Source organism: Microtus pennsylvanicus, chromosome 6 (genome assembly GCF_037038515.1).
Source record: "Microtus pennsylvanicus isolate mMicPen1 chromosome 6, mMicPen1.hap1, whole genome shotgun sequence".
NCBI classification, from domain to species: domain Eukaryota; kingdom Metazoa; phylum Chordata; class Mammalia; order Rodentia; family Cricetidae; genus Microtus; species Microtus pennsylvanicus.
The window spans coordinates 13315946-13328067 of NC_134584.1; the positions used below are offsets into that span (position 1 = coordinate 13315946).

Consider the following 12122-nt stretch of genomic DNA (forward strand, 5'->3'; position numbering starts at 1 on the left):
GTATGAAGAAAAATAAACAATGATGTCTCCTATTCTAGCCTGTGGTGAATATTGACCATCAGCTTGACAGGAACTGAGGTCAGCTAGAACACAGTCCCATGCCCACGTGGGGTCATCTAGAACCAGCCAGTTTGTGGGAAGGATAGAATCGCCACCTTTACTCTGGGTAGGCAGCATTGTTCCACACGCAGAGACTGGAGCTGAAGGAGAAAGCAAGCTCAGTGCCAGCTTACACTGCTGCCTGCTTCTCGACTGGGATGCCACGTGACCAGCTGCCTACACTGTCACCATGACTTTCCCACTAGGATAGTCTATACCTTCCAAGAAAGACCCAGAATAAGTCCTTTCTCCTTTAAATTGCTTTTATCAGGGTATTTTATCACAAGACTAAAAAAAGAAACTAATACATACCCCCCTTAGATAATAATTCTTTTCACTATTTCCTTAAGTATAAATTAATTTAATTGAAAAATAAAACTCAAATTTTCTAATGTAATATTTAGCGTTTTTTTTCTTAATGATGTTAGTCAGACACAGACAAAAAAATCAATAGTATACAAAAGGATCCACATTTTTTTCAGACTTCACATAAAATCAAACGTAAATGTTTAGATAAGAAAATAGCTATGTAGGTCTAGTAAGGTGAGCATCCAAACTGCCTAGGCTCCCACAAAGCCAGTACGTGCAGAAGGATCAAAAACCCACTGCCATTGTTCTTGAGTTCTCGGTAGTCCTCATTGTCCGCTATGTTCAGCTAATCCGGTTTTATCCCATGCTTTTTCAGACCCAGGCCAGCTTCCCACAGGTCAGGGAACCCTGACTGCTCTTTGAGCTGATGAGGGAGGGGGACTTGATCGGGGGAGGGGGAGGGAAAGGGGAGGCGGTGGCGGAGAGGAGGCAGAAATCCTTAATAAATGAATAAATTAAAAGAAAAAGAAAATAGCTATGTGAGTTGTTTTTATGTCTTAGGTATCACGTACGCCTGTGTCTTTGATGACCTCTGAGGTTATGTTCAGCATGCCCTGCCAGATCCTGGAAAGGTCACGAAGGTTGAACACATAGTGGAATTTTGCAGGTGTAGGGAGCATCTTCACTTTGGTCATCTGCCACAGGCGGCGTGTCAGGGGCACCAGCTTCGTCACGGCATCTCTCACTTCCTCAGAGAAACCCCTCTGGGAGCAGTAGTAGCCTACCCCAATCACCCCTGAAAAGATAAGAGAGCCAAGCAGTGCAGACAATCACATCAATTAACGGTTTACTGATTTTTCAAATACTGAAAAACTATTGATAAGTTTAAGTAAGTCAGCATTCAAAATATCAGAGTGTTGACTCAAAAATACTGCCAAGGAACTGGAGAAAAGCTGTTCACTGGCAGAGCATTTGCCTAATGTGTGCAAAGCTCTGGATTCTACCTGTAGCAGAGTAAAACTATAATTATAATCATTATAATTGCTATTTTATATTATTATTAAAGAAAACAAATATCACTGAAAACATTAGATATACAATTTAGTGTTATTAAATAACAGTGATAAATATATAAAATTGACTTATCAAGAGAAAAGAGTCCTAAGTCCTCTACAGTTCCCTCTTCTGTTGTTGACTTTCCAAGCATTATAAAATAATTCTTTTATGCATCACATTTTCCGGGCACCAAAGAATAATTAAAAGTGATAGTAGTCATTCCTTCTCATGTACTTCTCTTTCCGCAAGTTGAGATAATTCAAATGTCATTTGGTCTCCAAACCTTCCCACTGCTGTGACTCAAGGCAGAACTCTGTCACACTCTCCTAGCCTGGGGTGATGAGATGACATTTTATTCTGCCAGAAATTAATTAGGGTAATCTTAATGAGTTTTGTGTCAGTGGCAGTTTCAGAAACTGTAAATTAATACCTAACAGAGAGTTGTTCATAATTTCACACTTTTTTCTGTAAAGAGTAAGTCCAAAAGAAGTAAAAATATATTTTCATTGTTCAATTAAATAGTACTTGGCTATATATTGAGCTAGTAGCTCTTCAATCAAATTATCTCTGAATAACAACATGTTTGAGCCATCAGTAATTTATTACAATTATGTTGACTACCCTGATTGTCGGATGGAGAACTCTAATCTGTTCTATACACTGTCATTCTTATGGCAAAAATATTCATTGTTTGTATTAGAGTGTCAGCCACATGTTCTTAACAAAAGAATGTATAGGGAATACATAGGCCGCCCATGGGAGAACAAGTTCATGAATATGCCATGTTTAACATTCTTGCTTGGGAAGCTAGTAACAGCCACTTAAATAATTAGTAACAATAATATTAACAAAGAAGAAAATACAGACTGAGGTCATCCACCTCCATAAGTACCTATAAAAAATCATGGTAGGAAATAAAATAAAATAGTAATAAGGAAGCAAATTAAAAGGCCTCCTGTGCTTTGTGTTGCCCGCCGAGTAGACACTTGCTGAGAGCAGGTGGCCCTCTTTTTTCTTTTTCCTCTAACAACCATCTTACCAAAGATTTTGTCCATGGAAGCTTCTGAAGGCAAGGTGCAGTTGAATATGGAGAACTGCCTCTTCAATCGCTGTGGTATGTCATTGCGTCCACCCCCAGGATGGATCATGGCTGCCAAGAACTGGATGTCCACAATGCTAGTAAACTCTCCAGGTTTCTCTAGGTTATAGAATCCATTTTGTTCCATCAGCTGTCGGACAATCTCATTAGTAACCTACGGGGGAAAAAAACCTCAGAATTAAAATGCCATTCCTCAGATTAAGAAAAGGCTCAGTGAGTAAAGTGTTTGATGCTAAGGCGTGAGGACCTAAGTTCAGATTCCCCGGCACCCACATAAAAGCCAGGTGTGATTGTGCACACCAATAACTCAGGTAGAGACAAGCAAACTCCAGGGCCTCAGTGACCAACCAGCAAGATGGTGAGCCCCAGGCTCAGAGAGATCTGTCTCAAGAAAGCTGGAGAGAGGCAGAGAAAGCCAACAGATGACAACCTCTGCCTTCACAACCACTATTGCAGGAGAGTGCATCTACACACGCCACTCACAGAGGGAGGAGAGGAAATACCGACAGACCACCTTATTCCTAGTATGGAATTCCTTAAGCTTCTCTACAGAAGAGAGCTTATTGGAACTCAGAAACTGCATGCTGAAGAAACATAAAAAGAAAATTTAATCCTCGAAGAATAAATCAGCCACAATTTACCAAAATAAAAATATACAGTAGGCTCAATATACCTGATCACCCCATTCGTTGATTACTGGCATATTCAAATCATCAATAAAGACAGCCATCTTCTTCCCTGCAGGAGGACCATATGTTGTGCCCATACGTTTATCCACATAGCTCTCTATTGTCCTCTGTTAAACAAGAACACCAACAGAAACACCTGTAAAAGTCTTCCCTAAGACATGGTCAGCTACTGAAAACAAGCAATAAGCAAGACTATAACCTTTCAAATGACAGTAGTTATTTCCTTATAAAAGGCCATAATGTCATCATTAATTCTGGCAAGCTAATTAGTACCTATATTATTTTGCATAATATTTACAACCTTTAAAAATCTGGTTTCATCTACGATTTAATGAAGTTCTAATCAATGTAAATTCTGAGTATATGATGGTCTTCTGTCCATTTATGAGGATTTACTTTCATTTCCCTTTGCCTATACCAGTGATTCCTAACCTCGGTTCTGCAAAAGTATTGTCACAATCAGTGATATTGTTAAACAGGGATATTACCTAGTAGGTTCAAGTCCATAGACTGAGCTGCAAAGCCTGCACTTAATTTAAAGTGGTTACAATGCCAGTTGGGTCCAGTAGCCCTATATGCCCTGCTCTGGGGCAGATGCAACCACATGAGTCTTTCCCAAAACAGCATAGAGAACAAAGCCCACTGTCTTCTCATTCATCCGCACTCCCCAATGGTAGGAGAGGAAGTCATGCTGTGCTGTACAAATCCAAGGCAGTGTAAAGAATACTGAACCTCTTAAAAGGAATCTTTGAAAGAGTGGAGTGGTTGAGAAAGATCTTGAACTCTTTTTTTTTTTTATTCTGTGGAAATTTTTATTGTATTCTTTTCTAACTCCAAACTCCTTCCAGATGCCACTCCCTACACTCCCAGCTTCATGTTCTTTCTCTGTCTTAAAAAGAATCTCAGACTCTCAGCAATGGCCGTGGTTTATTTCCACAGTGATCCACTTAAAATTAAACTATCAAATTAAAATATTATTGGTAATTTCCATCCAAGAAAAATAAACTATCAAAATTCACCCCTTACTTGGTTCTTAGTGACTTGGTCTTTGCCTCTATCTTAGAACTTTCCAGGTGACAAACTACAGCAATAATCATTTGTGTTTTCCAATCTCAGCTTCTTTTGTATTGCTGTTAATAAATACCAGCTGCACTTAAGTTAAAATAAATGCATAGAAGCCGGGCAATGGTGATGCACGCCTTTAAACCCAGCACTCGGGAGACAGAGGCAGGCGGATCTCTGTGAGTTCAAGGCCAGCCTGGTCTACAAGAGCTAGTTCCAGGACAGGAACCAAAAGCTACAGAGAAACCCTGTCTCGAAAATCAAAAAATAAAAATGCGTAGGCCAAGTAACTGCAATTTAGCATACAAGAACAAACAAGAAATTCAAGTTCTTCAAATCTACAAGCTCAGAAATTCTAAAGTCCTCAAGTTATTGCTGCAATTGTAGCATCAGTTCGTGCATGTTCGTAAATCTCGTTAGAAGCTGTACACATGCCGAGAGAATGAGAGCACACTGAAGTAAAAGTGAATTCTCCTATCCAAAAATATCTTCTTACATCATATAAAGAGTAAAGCAGTTCAAATTATTTTTAAACCACTATATAACTATAAAATGCACTAAAATATAAGGAAATGGCTATAGATTTGCCTCCAGAAATCTTCAGAGTAATTGCAGATTGTAAGTTTCCATCATCACTTTAATAAGCAATGGGGAAAGATGAGAAAGTGTTTTCATCATTTTCAGCAGAAATACATGTAAATATATCACAACTCATTCAATTACAAAACAAATCCCCCATGAAATTATATGATAGAAAAGAGAATTACATATTCCCCTGACATAAAAACACACTGTTTAATGCACTAGGTTAAATTTAGCTCTGCTTTTCAATGAATTTAAATGCATAAGCCAATTAATAACCTCCTGACAGCCCCCTATGGCAAACCAGAACCTCGCAGACATCCCATGTCTATTAATGAGAACTCTTTGTCATGTAAATTTTATGTCTTATGGGACCATCTTAGAGCTAAAACTCCATAGGTGGGATAATTAGAACAATACAGAGTAAGAAGCACATACCTGTACCTTCTCCCTTATCATTATGACCTTAATTTTCTAGATAGCAGGAAATGATAAATGCACTACATATCATAAGAAGGGTTTGCTGATATAAACAGAAAGAAACTGGAACGTAACAGTTTGTGAATGTGGGGCTATGTTGTTAAATTTCTAAGATTTCTTCCCACCGTATAATTTTCTAAAAAAATTCCAAGTTAGAAAAACCTGCTACTACAGGTTTTTTTTTCTATCTACACTCCCTAGAGATATGACCCAAAACATCTCCCAGGATGTGCAACTCCCAGGCACTGTCCAAAATGCCTTATGAAAACAAATCTTAGATTAATGATCTTCCAAAAATGCTACTGTCTTCAACCAGCTGTTGAGTATTAAAAATCTTACATCTCTAGCAGAAGGCTGGATGCTTCTTTGATAATATAACGATTGGAAGTTATAGTCACTGTGGCTTCACCTTTTAATCTATAAGTCCTAATCAAAATTCTGATTCCGTTGTCTATCTATGCTTCATTGGAAGCCAGCGTTACCTCCAGGCACAGAAGTGAGTTTTCAATAGTTGGAAACTAGGTGATTAGAAAACCAGTAGGCTTAGGAATGGAGTGAGGAAATTCCTCATCCTTCCATCTACAATAAGAGACCTAACGCTTAGTGCAGTTTGGTTTTCTAAATAAACATCTCAGTAGACAATTTTGTCTTCATAGTTCCAAATATTATTAAAAGATATGCTAACACCTCTCATACAGAAACATAAAATGGTCAGTTCTTCTATTATCTTCATTTATGAAAGATTTCATAAAGAAATCACACCTTTATCCTCAGCAATTTATGGTCCTTACATTATATCTTAAGCAGTATTTATGGCATGAGCTAAAGTTGGCATTATAGATGTGTCCGTTTCTCTAGCCAGAAAGAGAGAAAAATTTTTTTGCTGGAGGGGCTTTCTTTGATCAAAAAATTGTTCATTCGGGAATCACCATTCATTCACACAGCTGTCCTTGTGAGTGGGACATAAGTCTGCATAATTTGCAAGGCTTTATGTAACCGCTCTCTCCAAGCTTAGAGTCATAAAAAGGGTTAAGCGACTGCTTCTTTCACTTATTAGCTTTGTGATTTTCATCTATCTCTTAATATTTCTGAGCCCAGAATCCATATAAACACACACGATAGAGAATTAAACCTAAGTGATATATGAAAAAAACAATTAGAAGTTTAAAGTTATTGTAAAAATAATATAAAGTTAATTTATTATTTCAATGTGAATGGCAGTCAAGAAATTGAGTCATTTCTCATAAATATCACATACAATTAAATTGAAATATAAATCTACTTACTTGGTTTTTATCTACATGTGATATATATCTAAAAATTATGAAAACTGAGAGGTTTTGCTCTTTATTTAAAAATCTACAGCCTAAATAATAGAATCTTCCTACTTTGTTGTAAATTATTGAAGCAGTCTTACATTGGCAAAGTTTAAAAAGTCAGTCAGGGTTACACAGTGAGATCCTGTCTCAAAAAGAAAGAAAGAACGAAAACAAGAAAGAAAAGATAAAGAAAAAAGGAACGAAGATAGATGATATCCAGACATAAAACTTTCCATGAGGGATTTAAAACTTAAACCTGATATGAGAACTGACAAGGAAATATCGAAATGCATAACTAAAAGCTAAAAATGAAATAAGCACACTATTGATCATTCGGTTGTGAGTGTTAAGGCGGATAAAGAAAGTCCAGGGGAAGTATGCGGGAGAGGGAGGGGAAAAGCACAGCAGGTGATGGGGCCAGGCTTCTGGCTCACACTTGGCCACCAATGAACACTTAGTATAAACAGTGAAACCTGACGTCTTAACCGTGCTTCCTCATCTGTTAGGACTCTCCTCTGGAAACTAGTGTCATGTTGTTCTGAAAAGCCCCAAGAGTTCTCTCTTACCCAGGAGAGATGACTGTAAGAAGCAAAGATGAGTCTGAAGGGTTTGAAAAACCTGACTCCATGCTCACCAAAGCCACCATGCTTTCCTGTGTATAGATCATGGTTTGGCTGTAAACGGCCTATACAGTTCGTTCTAGTGCCAGAAAAGATGTGAAGTGTGTTGCCAGGCCTTATGATTCTCATTTCTGAAAGTTAAAATTTATGGATATAAGATAGTTGCTATATTCAAAAGACATTAAGATAGTTTTTTGAAAGAGATCAAACTTTTTAGAATTTCTCTTAATTTTCATTTTCTTCTTTTCACATTTTTGGATTACTTAAATCACAAATATATGAATCAATAATTTTAAAAATGGGAAAAAATAAGGTAACTCTAGGTTAGGATAAAAATGGGTTGTCTTCTAAAGAATATAAACAAATTCTCTTGGACAAAATGTAATTGGGGCTGAGTATAAAATTTTTATCCAAACTAAACACTTTGGATAGCCTTAGGGGACATGATTAATTATGAACAAGAGACAGTATGTGTAAACCTGAGTGTCCCAAACAAGGAGGGACATATAAACATATAAACCTCCCACTGGCTGGACCACACGGAACTGTCATGAAGCAGCTGGCAAGACCAATGTCCTCCATCTGACTGTGCGGTATCATGGCAGCCAACAGGAGGTGGGCAGTAGCTACCTCCTCATCTATAATTTCAATTTGCTTGGGATTCATATAAGTGAAAGACTAAGCGACAAATTACCTCTGCTGCATTGGCTCTGTGTAGTAAGAATGTTTGGAAATTATAGTGAGAAAGTTAATTAATTACAGGAGTTTGGTTAATTGAAAGCTTTCTCAAACTAACGAGTCAGCTTGATAAAAAGCGTTGATGGTCAGCAGTCAGGTAGGCCTGGGCAGAAAGCAGAGTAGGTGGTGCTGTAGTGTTTCTGGGCAGGAGAAAAAACAATGATGTCATGAAATAACAAAAGACAGGAAGCTTCCTGTCCTTGAACATTGAGAACATAGATATTCCAGTGATTGTTTGCCAGACCCCTACGTCCATCTCTAACAGTGATGCCCCAGTCATACTAAAAGCCAAAGATGTACTGAATTCTCAGGAAAGTGGCTAAGTAGGTAATTGCCTTATGCAATAAAAAGAAAAATGACACTGAGATAATTTTAAATATCCGTCCTCAAATAAGACTATAATTATAACTATTAAAGAAAACTGTCCTTCTAAAGTAAAACTAAAAAATCTACTTAAATATGATGCAGAATCGTAATATATGTGTATAGTGCTAATAATATATGTGTGAATATCTCTCTTGCTCAATCACTCGCTCGCTCTATGTGTGTGTGTGTGCATGCATGTGTGCATGTGTGTGTATGTATGTATGTGTGTATGTGTGTGTGTGTAGGGCAATATATATGTATAGTTATATGTCAATTACTAGTCTAGGGTAATTCAATATTCTGTTCCACACCCACACAAAAATAATAATAATACAAAATACCACTGCTGAGTATCTTCAATTTGGGGTTGACATTTCATCTAGAATTCCATGCCAAGACACTGTATAGATGTCATTTGTTTGCTGAGGGCTAGTCAGTATTGGAAATTTCATCTCCAGCAGAGGAGTATAATGAAGTTGACAGTCTTATTCAGAAATTCGGTCAGTAGTCCTAGTATATTGGTGCTCTGATGTGATCAATTAAATTAAGCAATGAGAAGTCATGAATTATCCATGACTTCAACAATTTTCATCGATCTACTATTTTGATTTTAATAAGCAGAGAGAAGCAAAGTTCATCAGAAGCAAAATTTTATGAGCTTGTTTTTTCATAAATATTTGCCTTACAATTATACTTTTTGAGAAGTATCTTTTTCAAATTTTATTAATGTTCTAATAAAAATATTAAAATTTGCAAATGATTAGGGTGTACACTGATATGAAGAATTTTTTTCCTTAAATTCCCTTCCCAGACACCATAGGCTATCACACAAACACAGATAGAGCTTCCTCTTTTCAAGGTATGGGCCAGTGGGGTCTCAGAAGCCATGGAACATTACAGGCTAAAGACATTGATATGGATGCCCATGCAGAACTTGATGGAGTATCTGATTGTTGGAGACACAGCATATTTGAGCTGCATGACATGAAGAAATCAAGCTCTTACCAACCTGAATGCTTCACCTTTAATGGTTAGCTTTTATAGTGCTGGAAGGTGCTACACATGCTACTCTAAGAAAAAGGTCATCAGTGGTCTTACCCAGGTGGGAATCTGGTAAGCTATAATAATGACTGGCGTGACATTACATATGCTAGTGGCATAAATACTATGGAAATCACCAAACACTTTCTGATTGGATGTAAACCCTGCTTCACAAGACGTAATCGATTCCCAGCACTATTAACTTAACCAAGAACCTGTGGCTGATTAAGTCCTAGGTTCTAGGGGAGAACCTAATACTAATATTTTGCTAAGCGGACATAGAATTAAACTGACTCCTAAATAGGTATCTCTAAACCTGTAGAAAAGTGCAGTTCTCAGGGCTTACCAAAGAAGCTTCTCCTGAAGTATATAGTAATTAATGAAAAGATATTTATAATTAGTTGCAGTATAATTAATACTGTAACTGATCATTGTGCAGAAAAGAAATTGTGGAGTGCTGAGCCCTAAATGGAATCTCTCCCCCAGCCTTCTCTCTCTAACACACACAGAGAAGGAGCTGAACAATAGAAATCATCTTGGAAGAAGGGAGAGAGGAAGTAGAGAACTACTGCACATGTATGCCTCCACTGCACAGGTATGCCTCCACTGCACAGGTATGCCTCCACTGCACATGTATGCCTCCACTGCACAGGTATGCCTCCACTGCACAGGTATGCCTCCACTGCACAGGTATGCCTCCACTGCACAGGTATGCCTCCACTGCACAGGTATGCCTCCACTGCACAGGTATGCCTCCACTGCACATGTATGCCTCCACTGCACAGGTATGCCTCCACTGCCCAGGTATGCCTCCACTGCACATGTATGCCTCCACTGCACATGTATGTCTCCACTGCACAGGTATGCCTCCACTGCACATGTATGCCTCCACTGCACAGGTATGCCTCCACTGCACATGTATGCCTCCACTGCACAGGTATGCCTCCACTGCACATGTATGCCTCCACTGCACAGGTATGCCTCCACTGCACAGGTATGCCTCCACTGCCCAGGTATGCCTCCACTGCACATGTATGTCTCCACTGCACAGGTATGCCTCCACTGCACATGTATGCCTCCACTGCACAGGTATGCCTCCACTGCACAGGTATGCCTCCACTGCACATGTATGCCTCCACTGCACAGGTATGCCTCCACTGCACATGTATGCCTCCACTGCACATACATACCTCCACTGCACAGGTATGCCTCCACTGCCCAGGTATGCCTCCACTGCACAGGTATGCCTCCACTGCCCAGGTATGCCTCCACTGCCCAGGTATGCCTCCACTGCACATGTATGTCTCCACTGCACAGGTATGCCTCCACTGCACAGGTATGCCTCCACTGCCCAGGTATGCCTCCACTGCACATGTATGTCTCCACTGCACAGGTATGCCTCCACTGCACATGTATGCCTCCACTGCACAGGTATGCCTCCACTGCACATGTATGCCTCCACTGCACAGGTATGCCTCCACTGCACATGTATGCCTCCACTGCACAGGTATGCCTCCACTGCACAGGTATGCCTCCACTGCCCAGGTATGCCTCCACTGCACATGTATGTCTCCACTGCACAGGTATGCCTCCACTGCACATGTATGCCTCCACTGCACAGGTATGCCTCCACTGCACAGGTATGCCTCCACTGCACATGTATGCCTCCACTGCACAGGTATGCCTCCACTGCACATGTATGCCTCCACTGCACATACATACCTCCACTGCACAGGTATGCCTCCACTGCCCAGGTATGCCTCCACTGCACAGGTATGCCTCCACTGCCCAGGTATGCCTCCACTGCACATGTATGCCTCCACTGCACAGGTATGCCTCCACTGCACAGGTATGCCTCCACTGCACATACACACCTCCACTGCACAGGTATGCCTCCACTGCACAGGTATGCCTCCACTGCCCAGGTATGCCTCCACTGCACAGGTATGCCTCCACTGCACATACATACCTCCACTGCACAGGTATGCCTCCACTGCACAGGTATGCCTCCACTGCCCAGGTATGCCTCCACTGCACATGTATGCCTCCACTGCACATGCATGCCTCCACTGCACATACATACCTCCACTGCACATACATACCTCCACTGCACATACATACCTCCACTGCACATACATACCTCCACTGCACATACATGCCTCCACTGCACATACATGCCTCCACTGCACATACATACCTCCACTGCACATACATGCCTCCACTGCACATGCATGCCTCCACTGCACATACATACCTCCACTGCACATACATGCCTCCACTGCACATACATGCCTCCACTGCACATACATGCCTCCACTGCACATACATACCTCCACTGCACATACATGCCTCCACTGCACATACATGCCTCCACTGCACATGCATGCCTCCACTGCACATACATACCTCCACTGCACATACATGCCTCCACTGCACATACATGCCTCCACTGCACATACATACCTCCACTGCACATGTATGCCTCCACTGCACATACATGCCTCCACTGCACATGTATGCCACACTCCATCCATTTGTCTGCTGACAGGTGCCTCGGAGGATTCTGTCACTCATTTTACAGAAATAGTGCACCAATAAATATAGCAAGTGTGTACCCTGAACCAGCATAGCTGGATCGCATGGAAATTCTACTTTTAATGTT

General features: G+C 40.3%; 1 protein-coding gene across 1 annotated transcript in view; it reads right to left on the bottom strand.

Moving 5' to 3' along the window:
• Dnah5 (dynein axonemal heavy chain 5) overlaps nt 1-12122 on the bottom strand; it is a 245756-nt gene that overhangs the window by 88073 nt on the left and 145561 nt on the right. The window contains exons 48-50 of the mRNA XM_075975800.1: nt 3237-3359; nt 2504-2717; nt 981-1204 (exon numbers count right to left, since the gene is read on the bottom strand). Of these exons, the coding sequence (XP_075831915.1) occupies nt 981-1204; nt 2504-2717; nt 3237-3359 (561 nt within the window). The remainder of the gene's footprint in view (nt 1-980; nt 1205-2503; nt 2718-3236; nt 3360-12122) is intronic.